Raw genomic sequence first — 14623 nt, forward strand, 5'->3', positions numbered from 1 at the left:
CTATACCTGTGCAGTCATTTTTCAATGGCCTAAGAATGGCACCATGGCTACAGCGTGTTCAAGACTTGTCTCCCATAGAGCACATCTGGGATGTCATTGGGCGGCATCTGCAGAGTGAGCTGCCAGCAGTGGATCTTGATGATTTCTATGCCCAAGTGCATTCATCATGGCTGAACATTCCTCAGACAACCATTAAACCTGATTGATAGCAGTCAAGCAGTGTAAGTGTGTACAACACTGTACATTTCTGCACATTGTGCTCATGTGATTTTCTATAATTCCACATCTTTTCCTTCTTGGTATTGCAATGCCAATTTTGAGGTGTATATACAGTGGTTGAAATAAGTATTGAGCACATCACCAATTTTCTAAGTATGTATTTCTAAAGGTGCTATTGACATGAAATTCTCATCAGATGTAGGTAACAACCCATCCAATCCACACAGGCAAAAAAATCAAACTGTAGATGTCTATAAATTATGTGTAATAATGAGAAATGACACAGGGAAAAAGTATTGCACACATGAACAAAAGTTGTCGAAGAGCCAAGGACCACCTTTGGAGAGCTACAAATAGACCCGAAATCAGCAGGTATAATTGATTCACGGAAAACTATAAGTATTGCACTCAACCTCCATGGCCTGTATGCATGCTCACCACACAACAACATTTAGACAAGTCTGTGAAATACTTGGAGAATATAGTATGGTCAGATGAGACCAAAATTGAACTTTTTGGATGTCATAAAACACACTGTGTTTGGAGGCCAAACGGCACTGCACATGACCCCAAAAACACCATACCAACAGTGAAGTTTGTAGGTGGGAACACCATGATGTGGGGCTGTTTTTCATCATACAGCACTGGCAAGCTTCATATAATTGAAGGAAGGATAAATGGACATATTTAAAGTGACATTCTTGAAAAAAATCTGCTGCCATCTACCAGGATGATGAAGATGAGACGAGGGTGCACATTTCAGCATGACAATTGTGGCACCCATGAGGGTTCAGTCGCCACAGAGATACTGCACCTCCTCCTGAGGTGTGGTATCCCACCATCCAGGTAAGGTGGAGACACCTGACCACGCTCCAACATCTGCATCCCACACAACATAGTAGTGTAGCAAAGCAACCTTTGGTGGCTCCCTGCTTGGAACACGAAGCATGCTGGGAGGTGGGTGGAGGTTAGTTTGCACTCAAGAGAGCGGGAAGAGTTTAGGATTCAGTCAGTCTGACAGGGAAGTGAAAGAGAGAAGATCTCAGTGATCTGGGTCCGCTGGCACAGGGAAGAGACATTAGAACGGAAGCCTGATTCTCCATATGAAAGAAAGGATTGTACGGAACGTAAGGCGAAAAGGAGGACTAAGGATTAGGGTTAGAGGAGAACCCTTCCCAAGTTCGTAGCGCAAGGCCGGGGTCCGCTCCCCGAGGTTGTATGGATACTAATGGTCCTGCAGCAGACACCGGAGGAATAGAAGTAGTCACCACTTTATTCCCACACAAGACTTGGGGGCACAACAGCAATGATAGTGAGCCGGGACTTAGCAGCAAGGAGTCCCTGAAGCAGGCTACAACTGTCTGCCATACAAGTAGAGTTCATAGGAACATCTGACAGGAGGAACTCCAGTGTAATTCAGTACTAGGAGTACTTCACTCAAAGGCGCTATAAGAGGAGACGTTCAGAAAAGGCACATGTTGGCGGAGGGTTGGAAGGGAGGACTTCATCTTGCCTGGAGGTTGACTGGGCTTCTGACCCGGAGGACACGGCACAGATGCGGGTGCCTGTACCACAACAGACTGTGAGTATAGCTTTGGAACTACATGCCCTGGTGTCCTCCACTTATTCCTGCGTCAACCCTCTCAGCACTACACCATCCCCCGCGCCTGACACTACATCATCTACGTGTCACTTCACCTACTCTGCCCTGGGACTTCAGCCCTGCCTGTGGAGGGCTATAACATCACTGCTGCACCCCACCATCGGTCCCAGAGGATCTGTCTGCAGCGTCGGCTTAACATCTTCATTGCCGAACACCACAGATGGCTTCACGAATCACTTATAAACTTTCATCACCATAAGCACACTGAACATTCCCCTTTTACAATGGGCGCCCAGGGCCACGGGCCGGGTCCCAGCTGCCGTGACTTCTCCCATTGAAGCTCATCGGGCCCGGTACCGCAATCATTCCAAACACACAGCCAAGGAAACTCAATTGGTTTCAGAGAAAGAAAATAAAGCTGCTTGAATGGCCGAGCCAATCATCTCACTTGAGTCCAATAGAAAATTTGTGGATTGGATGGGTTGTTACCGACATCTGGTGAGAATTTCATGTCAGTAGCTCCTTTAGAAATATATTTGGTACTTTGAAAATTGGTGGTGTGTGCAATACTTCTTTCACCCACCATATATGACTGCATATTCCTTTTTAGCAGAAATTCCAGCACAATAAAGTAAATCATAGATCCTTCATCTACTCTGCATCGCATTTCCCACTACAGTAATATGGGGAATGCTCCTAACTCCATGGTTAATGTAATATTAAACCCAAAAACTAACAGTTTGCATATTAGGGTCATCCTATTCCAGTGAGCATTGGCCCCTAGAAAGCATCAGAGTCCTTAGACACATTACCTAAAAGGCCATACTTGATTCTCATTGCGTTGGTCCATACACTTCCTCTCTGTTGTAAAAGTCCAATACCATATGACCCAAACACACCGGGAACGTAAGCTTCACTCTCCAGTGAATATTGCTTCATTTTATCGTCAAACTTCTTATCAATTAAAACTGTATTGGAAAAAAAAAGAAACACAAATGATTATTGAAATAATGGACAAACAAATACAATAAAACCCCCACAAATTAGTCAATTCAAACAAGATATAGAGACTTTTGCCAATAAATGATTGAGACAAATTCAATATTGGAATCTGGCATCAAGTTTAAAGATTCCAAAAATTCCCTATTAAGGCTTCATTAAAAAACATTGCATGGGCATCCAATGCTTTTCTGACATGTTTAGATGAATATGAAAAGTGACACACTATATAAAAGATGAAAGCCTAATGGTCAAACTGACCAGGCACATGTTTTGTTTTTTTTCCCTATATTCACTTTTAACAACTCTAAAAAAAGCTTCTTGTCCCGATATTGAATTAATTATTTAGGTCATAGAAATGTGTATAGACGATACCTTGATATTTGCTATCTGATGTCTTATTCCAGAGAAAGCCATGTCTTTCTCAAATGTAAATGAGCTGGTAAGATCTATGGGCGGGGCATAGATCTCCCTGAGAATCTGACTTCAGAGTTTATTTTAAAGGGGGCGCTATCAGTGTGAGACATGGGACAGTCAGAAATTGCTGAATTCTGTACTTCCTGGCTAACTGCAGAATGCATGGAGAGTTGGCGACCATGCACCGACAACAATCCTTTCCAATGGGGAATTTAAGATCCCCATCCTTGGGATTTGTGGGTGTTACCACCCCGATCAGAAGGTTATCCACAGGATACGTAATATCTTAAAGGGTTAGGTTGGCACTGCTAACTTTTACATTGGAAGGTGAATTGGGCCAAGGAAGTCACGTCCACAGATACCCGCTAGGAGATGTACACAAATGGCAGACACTGTGCATCGGTAGCATTCATTAGAATAGGACAGGTGAACCTACCTGTGGATTACACCTGTGTGCATCACTTGATCGCTTTGTACAAGAAGTAGTTGGCATATACAGTTGCATACATCTGCCTGTTACAACAAATACCCTGCTGTGTATTTTTTACATACAGTACACTACAATATTATTGGGACTGTGGGATTCCAAAAAATGTGGACATTTTTAGCAGACAGCACTGACTCCTGCACATATAAATATAATGCAATGCAATCTGTTACTAACCAGTCATAAAGGCCGTATCCTTCAGTAAGTTATTTAGTGATGCAGAGAACACCATCTTCTTCCCCAGTTGTTTAGTAATATTTCCCGTGACTATGATGGGGCTGCCATACTTGCTCAACTTCACTTCCGCTAAAGCAGAGTATCGCTGTTCTCCACCAACTGTCTGCAAATCTGTCATTCCCTGAAACGGACACGGAAACAGTCATTCTCCAAACTCAGTATTGGTAAAGGGGTATTCCCATCTCCAAGAGCCTATCCAAATATGTAGTAGATGTAATAATAATAACCGCCAGCATGTAATTCTCAAGTCCTGCCTCCGTATGTGTTGTTTTGACGGTGCGGCAACCTACGCTGAACGCAACGTGTTGCATTTTGGTGCAGTTGCCGCACCGTCAAAATGATGCATGCGGAGGCATCCGCATACATCGGCACAGCCTGCGTACCCAGTACTAAAGATAGGGTACGCAGGCCGCTTGCCGACGTAGGCGGAGCTGACCGGAGGAGGTGTGGCTGTGGGCGGAGCTTCACTGAGGAAGTCCGCATCCCTCCGCAGCTCCTCCATACGCTAGTGTGAAACTAGCCTTAGAAAAGTGGATGGGTTTTCACAGAATCGTTGGATGTTCACTATGAAATGGCAGTATGTAGGTCCTAAACCTAAATGCAGATCAACAAAGTAACTAAGAAAAGGTCTAAGACGTTTGGCATCTTTCATTTTGTAATGAAAATTTAGAAAAAAAAATACTTTGATGTAATATATCTCCTTGTCGTCCACAATTAATTCCAAGTGTCCGTTCCTAGAATTTCTTGACGACTCAATTCTTCCTGTTAAAAATGAAAAAGCACAAAATTATTTATGTAAAGTGAATATATCGAAATGATTGGACTCAATGTTAAGGTGTAATCATTCTCCCTTCTTGTTCTTATCACCAAGAGCAATGACCGATCCTACTAGAAGCGTCAGAAACACTCTTGGCAACATAAAAAAACATGTTCTTCATGTAAAGGTTCCCAGCATAGGGGACTTGGCATTCTTATATTTCATGGTGAATTACGGCTTTGCTTTGTACCTTGGAATCCTCACAGATATTTAGGACTTCCGTCCTTACATACATGTCTCAGATATTTATCTATGTTGAATGTATGGTGTCATAATTAGTAATGCTGGTGTATCTAACTACTTATAGCCAAAGATCCGTTGTAAGAAGTGTGTGTGCCGTAGCACCATGTAACGTACCATCCATCTGAACCTTCTTTTTAGGATGTAAAAGCTTTAGTCTGAATTTCCTATGTGGTATGTTATAATATAAATCAATACCAACATCCCTTTTAATCTCAGATTTTGGCGTTCCCAGGAAAAAATGCAACGTGGCTTCATTTGGCAACCATCCACCTCTCTGGAAAATGAGCAGAAGAATAAAGTACAGAAACTCAGCTTAGGAATAGAAGGAAATCCCTATTTATATTGATAAATTATTAGTTGCTGACGGTCCCATTAGTGGGGTACCCACAGATCATAATTACAGGGGTCCCAAACACCTCATCTGAGAGACGATCAACGATGTCCACTGTCACTCCCCATAGACAATGAATGTCCACTGTCACCCTATTGCGTCCCACAGACAATGAATGGATCTGATGTGCATGACCTCAACTCCATTCAAGTGGGGGACGCCAGTCTTTCATTCTCATGATCATTGGGGTCTCATGCTAATCAGAACCTAATGAGGATTGGGAATGACGGCAGCCTGATGTTTATGGCCGGGTGAAGTTAGGCTTCAAAAAGGTATTAGTATTTCTTAAAAAAGGGATCTACTTCTAGAATGAAAAGACAATTTTTGAATACACTTTCAGTATGAATCCATCAGTTTTCTGAGCCCTGCCTGCTGTCATTCAGTGACATGCAGGCGCGGGGATAGAACATATTTTTTTGAGCACGCTGAAGACACTCTGTTAGCACCCAAGCATGATCAGATAACACCTTGTCCAAGCACGTTCGCTCATCACTAATTGGCAGATATTTTTTACCATTTCGTATAAGGTGCAGCTGATAATAACTGATAAGAAATAAATATATTTGTATGACTTCACAATGTTTCTGCCCACAATGAGTCTAATAATTTAATAACTTCAACAACAAAAAAAAATCATAAATCTCCGGTACCTGTGAGATATGGTTGTAAGAGGCTTCAAGGAGATATTGTTGCAGCCCCTTGTCTTGCTTTCTTAATATAAGCAATGCTTTTCCTGATCCAGACAAGGGGAAAGGTAATATATTATCCCCATCGGGGAAAGACAGCTCCAAACAAGGCTGCCAACCCAACAGCTTGGAGGCTAAGAAAGCAAAAGAGCAAGTGGTAAAAAGGGGCGTAACTTGAAGCTGATAGACCAATACAAAATGTTCAACGGAGCCCTCAACTGTCACAGGACTTTAACAGTATTGGTCTTCTCATATAGGCCTAAGAGACCTTTTAAGCAACCGTAGGATCTAACATTGAGGTGCAACTGCAACGCCTGCATGCACCATAACTGTCCTCCTGGTGGTTAATGGACATTAGTTTTCTTGCCATCACCTGATTTTAGGTTTATACAGGTTGATTCACTCAGTACTTTACCTGGAAAAATTGTTGTAACTTTTAAAAGAGACAAGACATGCGACCGTAATGAAATTTGGACTGTACATTCTTTGGTTCATGAGAAGTGAGAGTGCAATGAACCTCAGTGACAGCGATGATAAACATCCTCGCGCCGAGTTGTCTCGCTGACTTGTTGCCCCGCCAGTTGTCTCAACTACAAGACAGACTTGAACATTGCCGGAATTTTTTTCTTTGGGGTCGTTTGAAAGGCTGGGTGTAGAGTACTGAGCAACAAAAATTACAGGCCCTCCGAGAGAACATACAGCGAGAAATTCAGGCTATGACCCCAGACCTTCTGCGAAATACATTCTACAATATCCAAGCATGGGGGAGTGCTTGGATGCGAACGGTGGACTTTTTCAACCCGTGCTTTAAAACATCACTTTCTCATGGACAAAGGTAAGCACAGTTCAAATTTCTGTACGATAGATTGTCTGTTTTAGAAGTTACCGGGTACAGTAGAGAATGATTCACCCTGTATAACTTTTGTGTTCTTCTGCTGAAGTCTATGTATGATGTATGCCTATAAATCTGATACCATCACCCATATGAAGATTGAATAGAAAGAGAAGGTCAGCTCACATGCAGGGCAAGGATACCAATTGCACTGAGACTTGTAGTACTGCAAGATCCAGATGCGAGGTTCCAGTAAAAGTATCCTTTAATACACTTTTTATTATGATATATTAAAATCCATGTAAAAAAAAAAATCCTTCCACCACTATAAGCATACACTTTCAGACACTTAGTCATTACAATATATAAAGCAATGACTAAGGACTGTATCTGAAACACGTATATTTTTCTATGTGGTGGTGGAAGGATTTAATAAATTGCATTAAAAAGTGATTTTAAAGGATCTTTTTGCTTTAATGTTGATTTTACCACCCATATGTTCCCAGAAAATGGCTCCAAAAACTACACTTCATTACCGGAATCTATGCATTCGTGAAATGTATCACGAAAAACTTCAAAAAGTATAAAATATTAATAAAAGGGTAGGCTAGTTATCACTTTAAAAATAAAAAGAAAACAATAAACAATCAAAAAATATATTAAAATAAATTATTAAACCTGTATGGACTCCCGCATCCCCCCAAAAACGCCTACTAAACATTTTTGTATGCAAATCCAGGTGAAAACAGAAAGAAAAAAGTAAGACGGAATCATCTAAATTTATATATTCTTTTTTTTTTACAAATGAAATAAGACTTTAAACGGGTATTTCCATCTTTAAGATCCTATCCCAATCCGTACTCAGTATAATAATAATAATAATATTAGCAAATACCTCCAATTAGAAATGTAGTATAGTTCTTCTGATTTTCTATATCTCTTACCCTATGAGCAGGGCATTGCACTAGCTTAGGTATCCATAGTTATGGCCACTCATATAGAGACAGTTTTTAGTTAGGTGTTAGTGGTCGTAACCATGGATATATAAGCTAATGCAAAGCCCTGCACATGGGGTAATGTTATGAACTGGTCACCGAGGAGGATGGCAGGAATAGGCTAGGCCACTAGGAAACCAGAAAGTTTGGTAACTTCTCCTGTACAGCACCATGGAATCAATGGTGCTATATAAATATAATAATAATAATAATAATAATAATAATAAATAATAACTTAGCGGATTGCAGACCCCTAATCCTAACAACACAAGAAAGCAAGAAAGGTGAAATCTAAACTGCCCTGGAGTAGAACCCCAAAGGACTAAAATAGCCCCCAGACATATATTGTCGGTGAGACAAGATGAGACACAAACGCAGGCAGAAAATAGACTGGGCAAATGATGGGGCCCAAACTGACTAGATAGGAAAGGAAAGGAAAGACACAGTCTGCAATCACGCAAAAACCCTAAAAATCCAACACGTCTGATGTACAAAAAAACACTGAGGTCTCACGACCTCTCCCCCACTATATCAGCATTCTGGTATGAACTGGCAGCAAAGCAAAAGAGACTAATATAACAGGGAACTGAACAAAATGACACAAGCTGTAACATATGGAGCAGGGTCCAGCACTGCCCCAGCAGGGAGCACGCTGAACCCTCACAGCAAAGCAGAAAGAGGAAAAACTAGATCAGATGCAAAGGATTAGCAAATGAACAACTTAACTGAAAAATGCAGGATCAGGCAGGAGACAGCAGACCTCAGAATGCACAGGAAGAAAACAAATCACCAGCAGACACTGAAAGATGCCTGCTCACTTAAATACTCCTGTCACTAACCCCTGATTTCCAATCATTCCAATCATAGTCGTCAGGTGGCAGACTTCGGCCAGCTCCACTACCCACAGTAACCACCAGAGGGAGCCCCGACTCAGAAGTCAAATTGAGATAGTTCACAACAGAGTAAGTGACATAGTAAATCAGAAGAACTATACTACATTTCTAATTGGAGGTATTTGCGAATATTATTATTATTACACCTACCACCTATTGGGATAGCATCTTGGAGATGGGAATACGCCCTTAAATATATCAGTTACAATGTGGATTCTCATTTTGTGTCCTTACCTTCCTCATTCATGCAGGATTTTTTGTCAGTCTGACCTCTAGGGCTTTTGATTTTTTCTACAACATCTCCTGCCGTAAGGTACAATTGGGAGCTTGAAGAGAAAAATAAGTAATTGCATCACTTGTATGTTCAATATAAGAGTAGATACAGCATGGGTCTATGTGGCAAATATAAGACGTACAATACAAAAAAAAAATCCACCTTAACAGCCAAAGTAGAAAAATTAAAAATCAAAAAAACGATCTATGATTAAGAACCACATAGTTCAAAATGCGGAGGGAAGTCCCAAATGATTTTTTACTATTCATTATATGTTAACAAACAGTGATTTTTAATTCTTCTACTTAGGACTTGTTGATGGACTTTGATCTTATTTCGTTTTGGAAGTCTTCTTGCCCCTTCAACACGGAATTCTTTTCTCGTGCGCCTTCTGAAATAGGAGGTTTTCTTTCTTATGGTGGATGAGCTGAGAGCTTTCTTTTTTCTTATAATTATGGCAAATGTAAGACCAAGCATTAACCTGAGTGGGACATCTTTTACTCATCATGTAGGTATGAATTCTGTATTTGCTATTAGGTATGAGCCGCCCAAATTTATGTCCAGATTGCCGAAGGGTATGTGCACACTTTGCGGTTTCTGCTGCGTTTCCGCAGCGTTTTTGGCTCTGCAGAAATGCAGCAGATTCTGCTGCGTTGTACAGTACCTTTATTTCCTATGGAAATAAAAAAAAGCTGTGCACATGCTGCGTTTTTTTCCGCGCGGTTTTGCTGCGGTTTACAATCCGCAGCATGTCAATTGTTTGGTGCAGAAACGCTGCGGTTTTACACCTCATCCATTATGAGGTGTAAAACCGCAGGGCAAAACCGCAGAAAAAACGCAGATAATCCACAGATAAACCGCAGAAAAACCGCAGCACTTTGTCCTGCGGATTTCCTGCGGTTTTCTCTACAAAATCCGCAGAGACTAAAAACTACGTGTGCACATACCCTTAAACATTGGAGATTTGTGGAAGTCAAAAGCTAAGCATCTATGTCACCGGCCATCATCTGAGTCCAAGAACCTTGAAGTTACAGTAAGGCTGCTCTAACAGTTTAGCAAAAAAACCTATAAATGTCTGAATGTAACTTTAGGCCTTGATTAACGTATACTTACATCATTGGTTTCGACTATTCCTGTCACGCCGCCACCATATACTCACCCTGCCTCTGCTACCGCGTCGCAGCCTCTCGCTGCCCGTCAGCTGCGGCGGCCTCTTCTGACAGGTCCGCGGCCGATGACATCTCTGCATGCTATGCACATGTGCCGTAAGCCGCGGGAGCGCCTCCTCCCCATCTCTTGTGCTTCGGTGGTGCCGTGACCTGGAAGCACCGCCGGACCAATGGGAGACCAGGCAGGGGTATATCAGGCCGCCCTCCTGTAATGGAGGTGCCTGATCTTCGTGTCATATAGCACATTAGGCTCCTGTTCCGCTACCACTGCTGCTCACCTTGCCACACTTGTCTCTCGCAGTCCTACTCCGGTCCTGTCTTCCATGTCCCTGCTCCGTCCTGCTGTTCGTGGTCCAGTCCTGCAGTCCTACTCCGGTCCTGTCTTCTGTGTCCCTGCTCGGTCCTGCTGTCCGTGGTCCAGTCCTGCATTCCTACTCCAGTCCTGTCTTCTGTGTCCACACTCCGTCCTGCTGTCCAGTCCCGCAGTCCTACTCTGGTCCTGTCTTCCGTGTCCCTGCCTCGTCCTACTGTCCATGGTCTAGTCCTGCAATCCTACTCCGGTCCTGTCTCCTGTAGTTCCGTGGTCTTACTCCAGTCCATTCTCAGCCGCCCCTCTCGGTACTTGCTATCGTGGTACCCGAATCCCTGGGGCTGCTCCTAACGATCCCTGTATAGGGGTCGGCTTCACCTGGCGGCTCGCACGGGGCCCCTCGGTGCCCCGATCCAGAGGGTCCACTCCTGGAGACTTTCCTCACCTGACCAGCCCTCTAACAATTCCTGTTTAGCCCATCACTAAGTGGCAATGCTGATTATATGTAGAAATGAGCAAATTTGTTCGGCTTTTGTCACCGAATCTGGTTTTGACATATTCGAGCCATATTCGAACACTATTTTTGCCGAATGTATGTTTGATGATCAGTTCCGAACATATTCGGTAATTTCTACTGCCATTGACTCTAATGACATTCGACTGTGTTTGACAAATATTGCAAAAACAATATTCGATTCCGATCATATTTGGAACCGATTCCGAACAAATTTGCTCAACTCTAGTTATATGTAACCTTATAACTGGATAATAAGTAATGGACATGAGGAGGTTACCAGTGGTTATTAGACGTTTTGGCTGGGAACTAGAAAGCAATAATGTTAACCCATTCATCAAAGTTCTTTCTTATTGTGTGTTCCCTATAACTGAAATTGAAAAATGTGCTGGCAGCTCAGTTAATGCAGTGTAGCAACAATTTGGGGTGTAGGCTCATCACCTTCATTGTATAGTGGTCCAAAACACACAGAACTGTAGTACCCACAAATAACCTATAGATGTCGCTGTTGTAGTTACGGCCAAGTGATCCTGCAGTTGGCAAAATTTCATCCAAACTACTGTCCGTAATAATGAAACCCAAATGACGAAAACCAATGGCATTGTAACACTAATATGAGACCAGATTTATTTCATTATGTGATATTACTTATAACCCTTTAATTTCCCCAGGGGAAAGATTTTTCCCATAGTGAAAGTTAATGTTGAGAATTTGCTGCAGATGACTACATTGCATGGTCCTGTGCAAGCACTTAAGACACAAGACTAATCCAACGATCAATGTCTCAAAGTTATTCTGACATTACAGGAAACTTCATACGTGATGCCCAAGTACAATGTTACATGGATAAGATCCCGAAAACCTCACCTGTAATCCAGTATTTCCATGGATTCTTCATGCGTGTTCAGGAAAACCTTGAGATCTTGTCCACGCTTCACATGAATTCCCCCATCCAAGCTGGTCGTACTTTTTACACCTGTCACCCACTTCAGGCCAATTTTTCCCACTGCGCCGGTAATTCCCATATGGGCAGATAGCTGGAGTGAAGCACTGGTAGGGGAAGACAAGACTCCTGATTTAGAGTTTACAGAAAGTTCTCATTTCCATTTGCACATTCTGTTTGACAATTCAGTTTAGTGGAAAAGACAAATGGAACAATGTAAAAAAAAAACGCCTCCGTGGCATAACTGAAGGAAATGGAAGCAGAGGGATCCCGCTGATTACTATGTGATCTGTCGGGGTTCTGTTTTTTGTGTCAATTTTTAGATCGGGAGAAAAAGCGCAACGTGCAAAAAATGTTCTTTCCTTTTAAAAATTGACATATAATGGAACTGGGACAGACCCCATAATAATCAGTGCTTCCATTTTTATCAATTATGCAACAGACAGGTTTTTGACTTTATTTCTGACAATCATCTGCAGCAGTGCTGGGAAGAGCCGGCCAAGGGAGGCAACGGGCTAGTCTCGTATTCAGTTATGGTCCCCGGCTGGATTTTCTAAGTACAGTATATTTTTTCTGAAACGCCTGAGTGTTTTAGAGAAGAATATACCTAGTTGCAATAGTACAGACAGGCTCTAATTCATTCGGCCCACAGTGAGCTGGACGCGGCTCTTTCATTCTCAGTATCAGTGGGGATCCCAGAGTTTGCAGCCCTGCCAATAAGGCTTTTGGGATGTGCCATCACTTAATGAGATGACAATAACCTCTTGAGAGGAATCTGCCAGCAGGTGTTAACTATGTCATCTGAGAGCAGCACGAGTTAGGGGCTGAGACACTGATTGCAGTGATGCCACTTACTGTAGTTTACTGGGTGCAGCAGTTATGATAGAATTACAGTTTTCTCTGTTGCAGATCTAGCAGAGCTCAGAATGTTGAGCCCTGGTAACCCCACAAACACCTCTGATTAGCAGATTTCTGTGTGCATTGTATAGTGACACAAAGTTGCTAATCAGTGATGGTGTATGGTTGTCCTGTAATGATAATCTGCTGATAAAACGCTGACTGTATTTAATCAAAAACACAGCCCATTAAGTGACATATTGCTGGAATCAGTGTCTGAGTATCTACATTATTCTGACCTCAGATTACATAACTAAATCCTTCTGGCAGGATCCCATTAAAGGGGATGTCCAGGTGGGAGTTGTCACTCTGTGACTGCAGACTTGTGAATCCTCACGTAGCGGGCACTACATGCTGTAACTTTTCTCCATTTGCGGCTCAGGGAGAGGGCGGTCATGTGACCATAAGTATGCGATATGCATACTCCCGACCACATTCCAACTGGACTGTATCCTGCCTCACTCAATACACTAGTCGGAATGTGGCTGGGAGTATGCATATCACATGCTTGCGGTCAGATGGTGGTCTGCTCCTTGTGCCGGCAGGGGAGAATTCTCAGCGCGCATTACGTGCATAAGCGACAGGTCTGCACACAGTGACTGCAGACCGGACAAGCCCTTTAAGCAGATGGATACCTATATGTTCCTTTGGGTAAAGTCTGAGAAAGGACCAGTAAACTAGCACTATGGGTTTATATCAATGGTCTCCTCAGATAACTCAGGATATTTGCATCTCTGTGGCACGGTGCATACGTTGCTTACACTGAGCTTTCTTACCTTGGCTTAATATATCCATTTATGAAAAAATTAGTTTCTTGCTTAAAGTCCATATTTCCTCGAATCTTGACGCTGGTGGAAGCTGAGGCATTGATGGCAAGCTGAACAGGAAACCCAGAAATGACTGGAAATATAAAGCTGTCCGCTGCCAAGGTCAGCCTTCTGTTGTACTGGACTTCTTGGCCCTGTAACAAATAAGAACCCATAGAATAAAGAAAAATTAGATATTCTCTCATATATATCCCTTAGTGCATCAAACAATAATGTTTTGGTCACAAGTAAACATATTCTTAGAATTATGGTGATAATATAAAAAGAAAATTGCACTCAGCCGAGGTCTGTCTAACAATTCAGTGGTGTACTGAAAGTTCCACGGAAATTTTGTGACTTTTATTTTTTTTCAAAAGTTGCAAATGGTGAAGCAGGTTGAGAATATGCAAATAAAGTCCGTGGAGCCTCATTTAAGAGTCTCAAACACGGGACTAGCCAGATCTTCCTCCAGGGATGAGGCTCCACGGACTTTATTTGCATATTTGTATTTCCCAGGGAGCATTGCACCTAGGATTTCACTGATTGAGCGCCTTTGCCGGCTGCCGCAGTGTTTTCTTTGACTGGTCTCCCTGAGGTCAGTGATTGTTTCGTGATGAAGCAGGTTGAGAACATATGCAAACTGTAAAACAAGGTGAACTAATAAAAAAGAAATAAAAACAGGCAAACACATTTAAAAAAAATACACAAATGGAGAGATGAATTTGGTGTATATAAAAAAGGACAAAACAGCAAAAACTCGAAAAAAAACCTGATGCAAGTGCAATAATGAATCACGCTCAATGTATCTACAAAAAAAAAAGTCTCTACCGTTCTCCCTCCACCTTAACTGCTTTATTTTGCTAATATTCTGTTGGAGGATGCTTTGAGAAT

The 14623-nt window shown here is 42.2% G+C and overlaps 2 protein-coding genes across 2 annotated transcripts in view; both read right to left on the reverse strand.

Moving 5' to 3' along the window:
- LOC141047663 (uncharacterized) overlaps positions 1-4737 on the reverse strand; it is a 294273-nt gene extending 289536 nt beyond the window's left edge. Inside the window, exons 1-3 of the mRNA XM_073542859.1 lie at positions 4645-4737; positions 3903-4083; positions 2635-2790 (exon numbers count right to left, since the gene is read on the reverse strand). Of these exons, the coding sequence (XP_073398960.1) occupies positions 2635-2790; positions 3903-4080 (334 nt within the window). The 5' untranslated portion in view covers positions 4081-4083; positions 4645-4737. The remainder of the gene's footprint in view (positions 1-2634; positions 2791-3902; positions 4084-4644) is intronic.
- Positions 4551-14623, reverse strand: part of LOC141047831 (apolipophorins-like) — a 53817-nt gene continuing 43744 nt past the window's right edge. The window contains exons 7-11 of the mRNA XM_073543152.1: positions 13703-13887; positions 11954-12136; positions 5137-5186; positions 4645-4724; positions 4551-4556 (exon numbers count right to left, since the gene is read on the reverse strand). Of these exons, the coding sequence (XP_073399253.1) occupies positions 4551-4556; positions 4645-4724; positions 5137-5186; positions 11954-12136; positions 13703-13887 (504 nt within the window). The remainder of the gene's footprint in view (positions 4557-4644; positions 4725-5136; positions 5187-11953; positions 12137-13702; positions 13888-14623) is intronic.

The sequence above is a fragment of the Dendrobates tinctorius genome, unplaced genomic scaffold (genome assembly GCF_039654945.1).
Source record: "Dendrobates tinctorius isolate UK_male_01 unplaced genomic scaffold, ASM3965494v1 ptg000129l, whole genome shotgun sequence".
Lineage (NCBI taxonomy): Eukaryota > Metazoa > Chordata > Amphibia > Anura > Dendrobatidae > Dendrobates > Dendrobates tinctorius.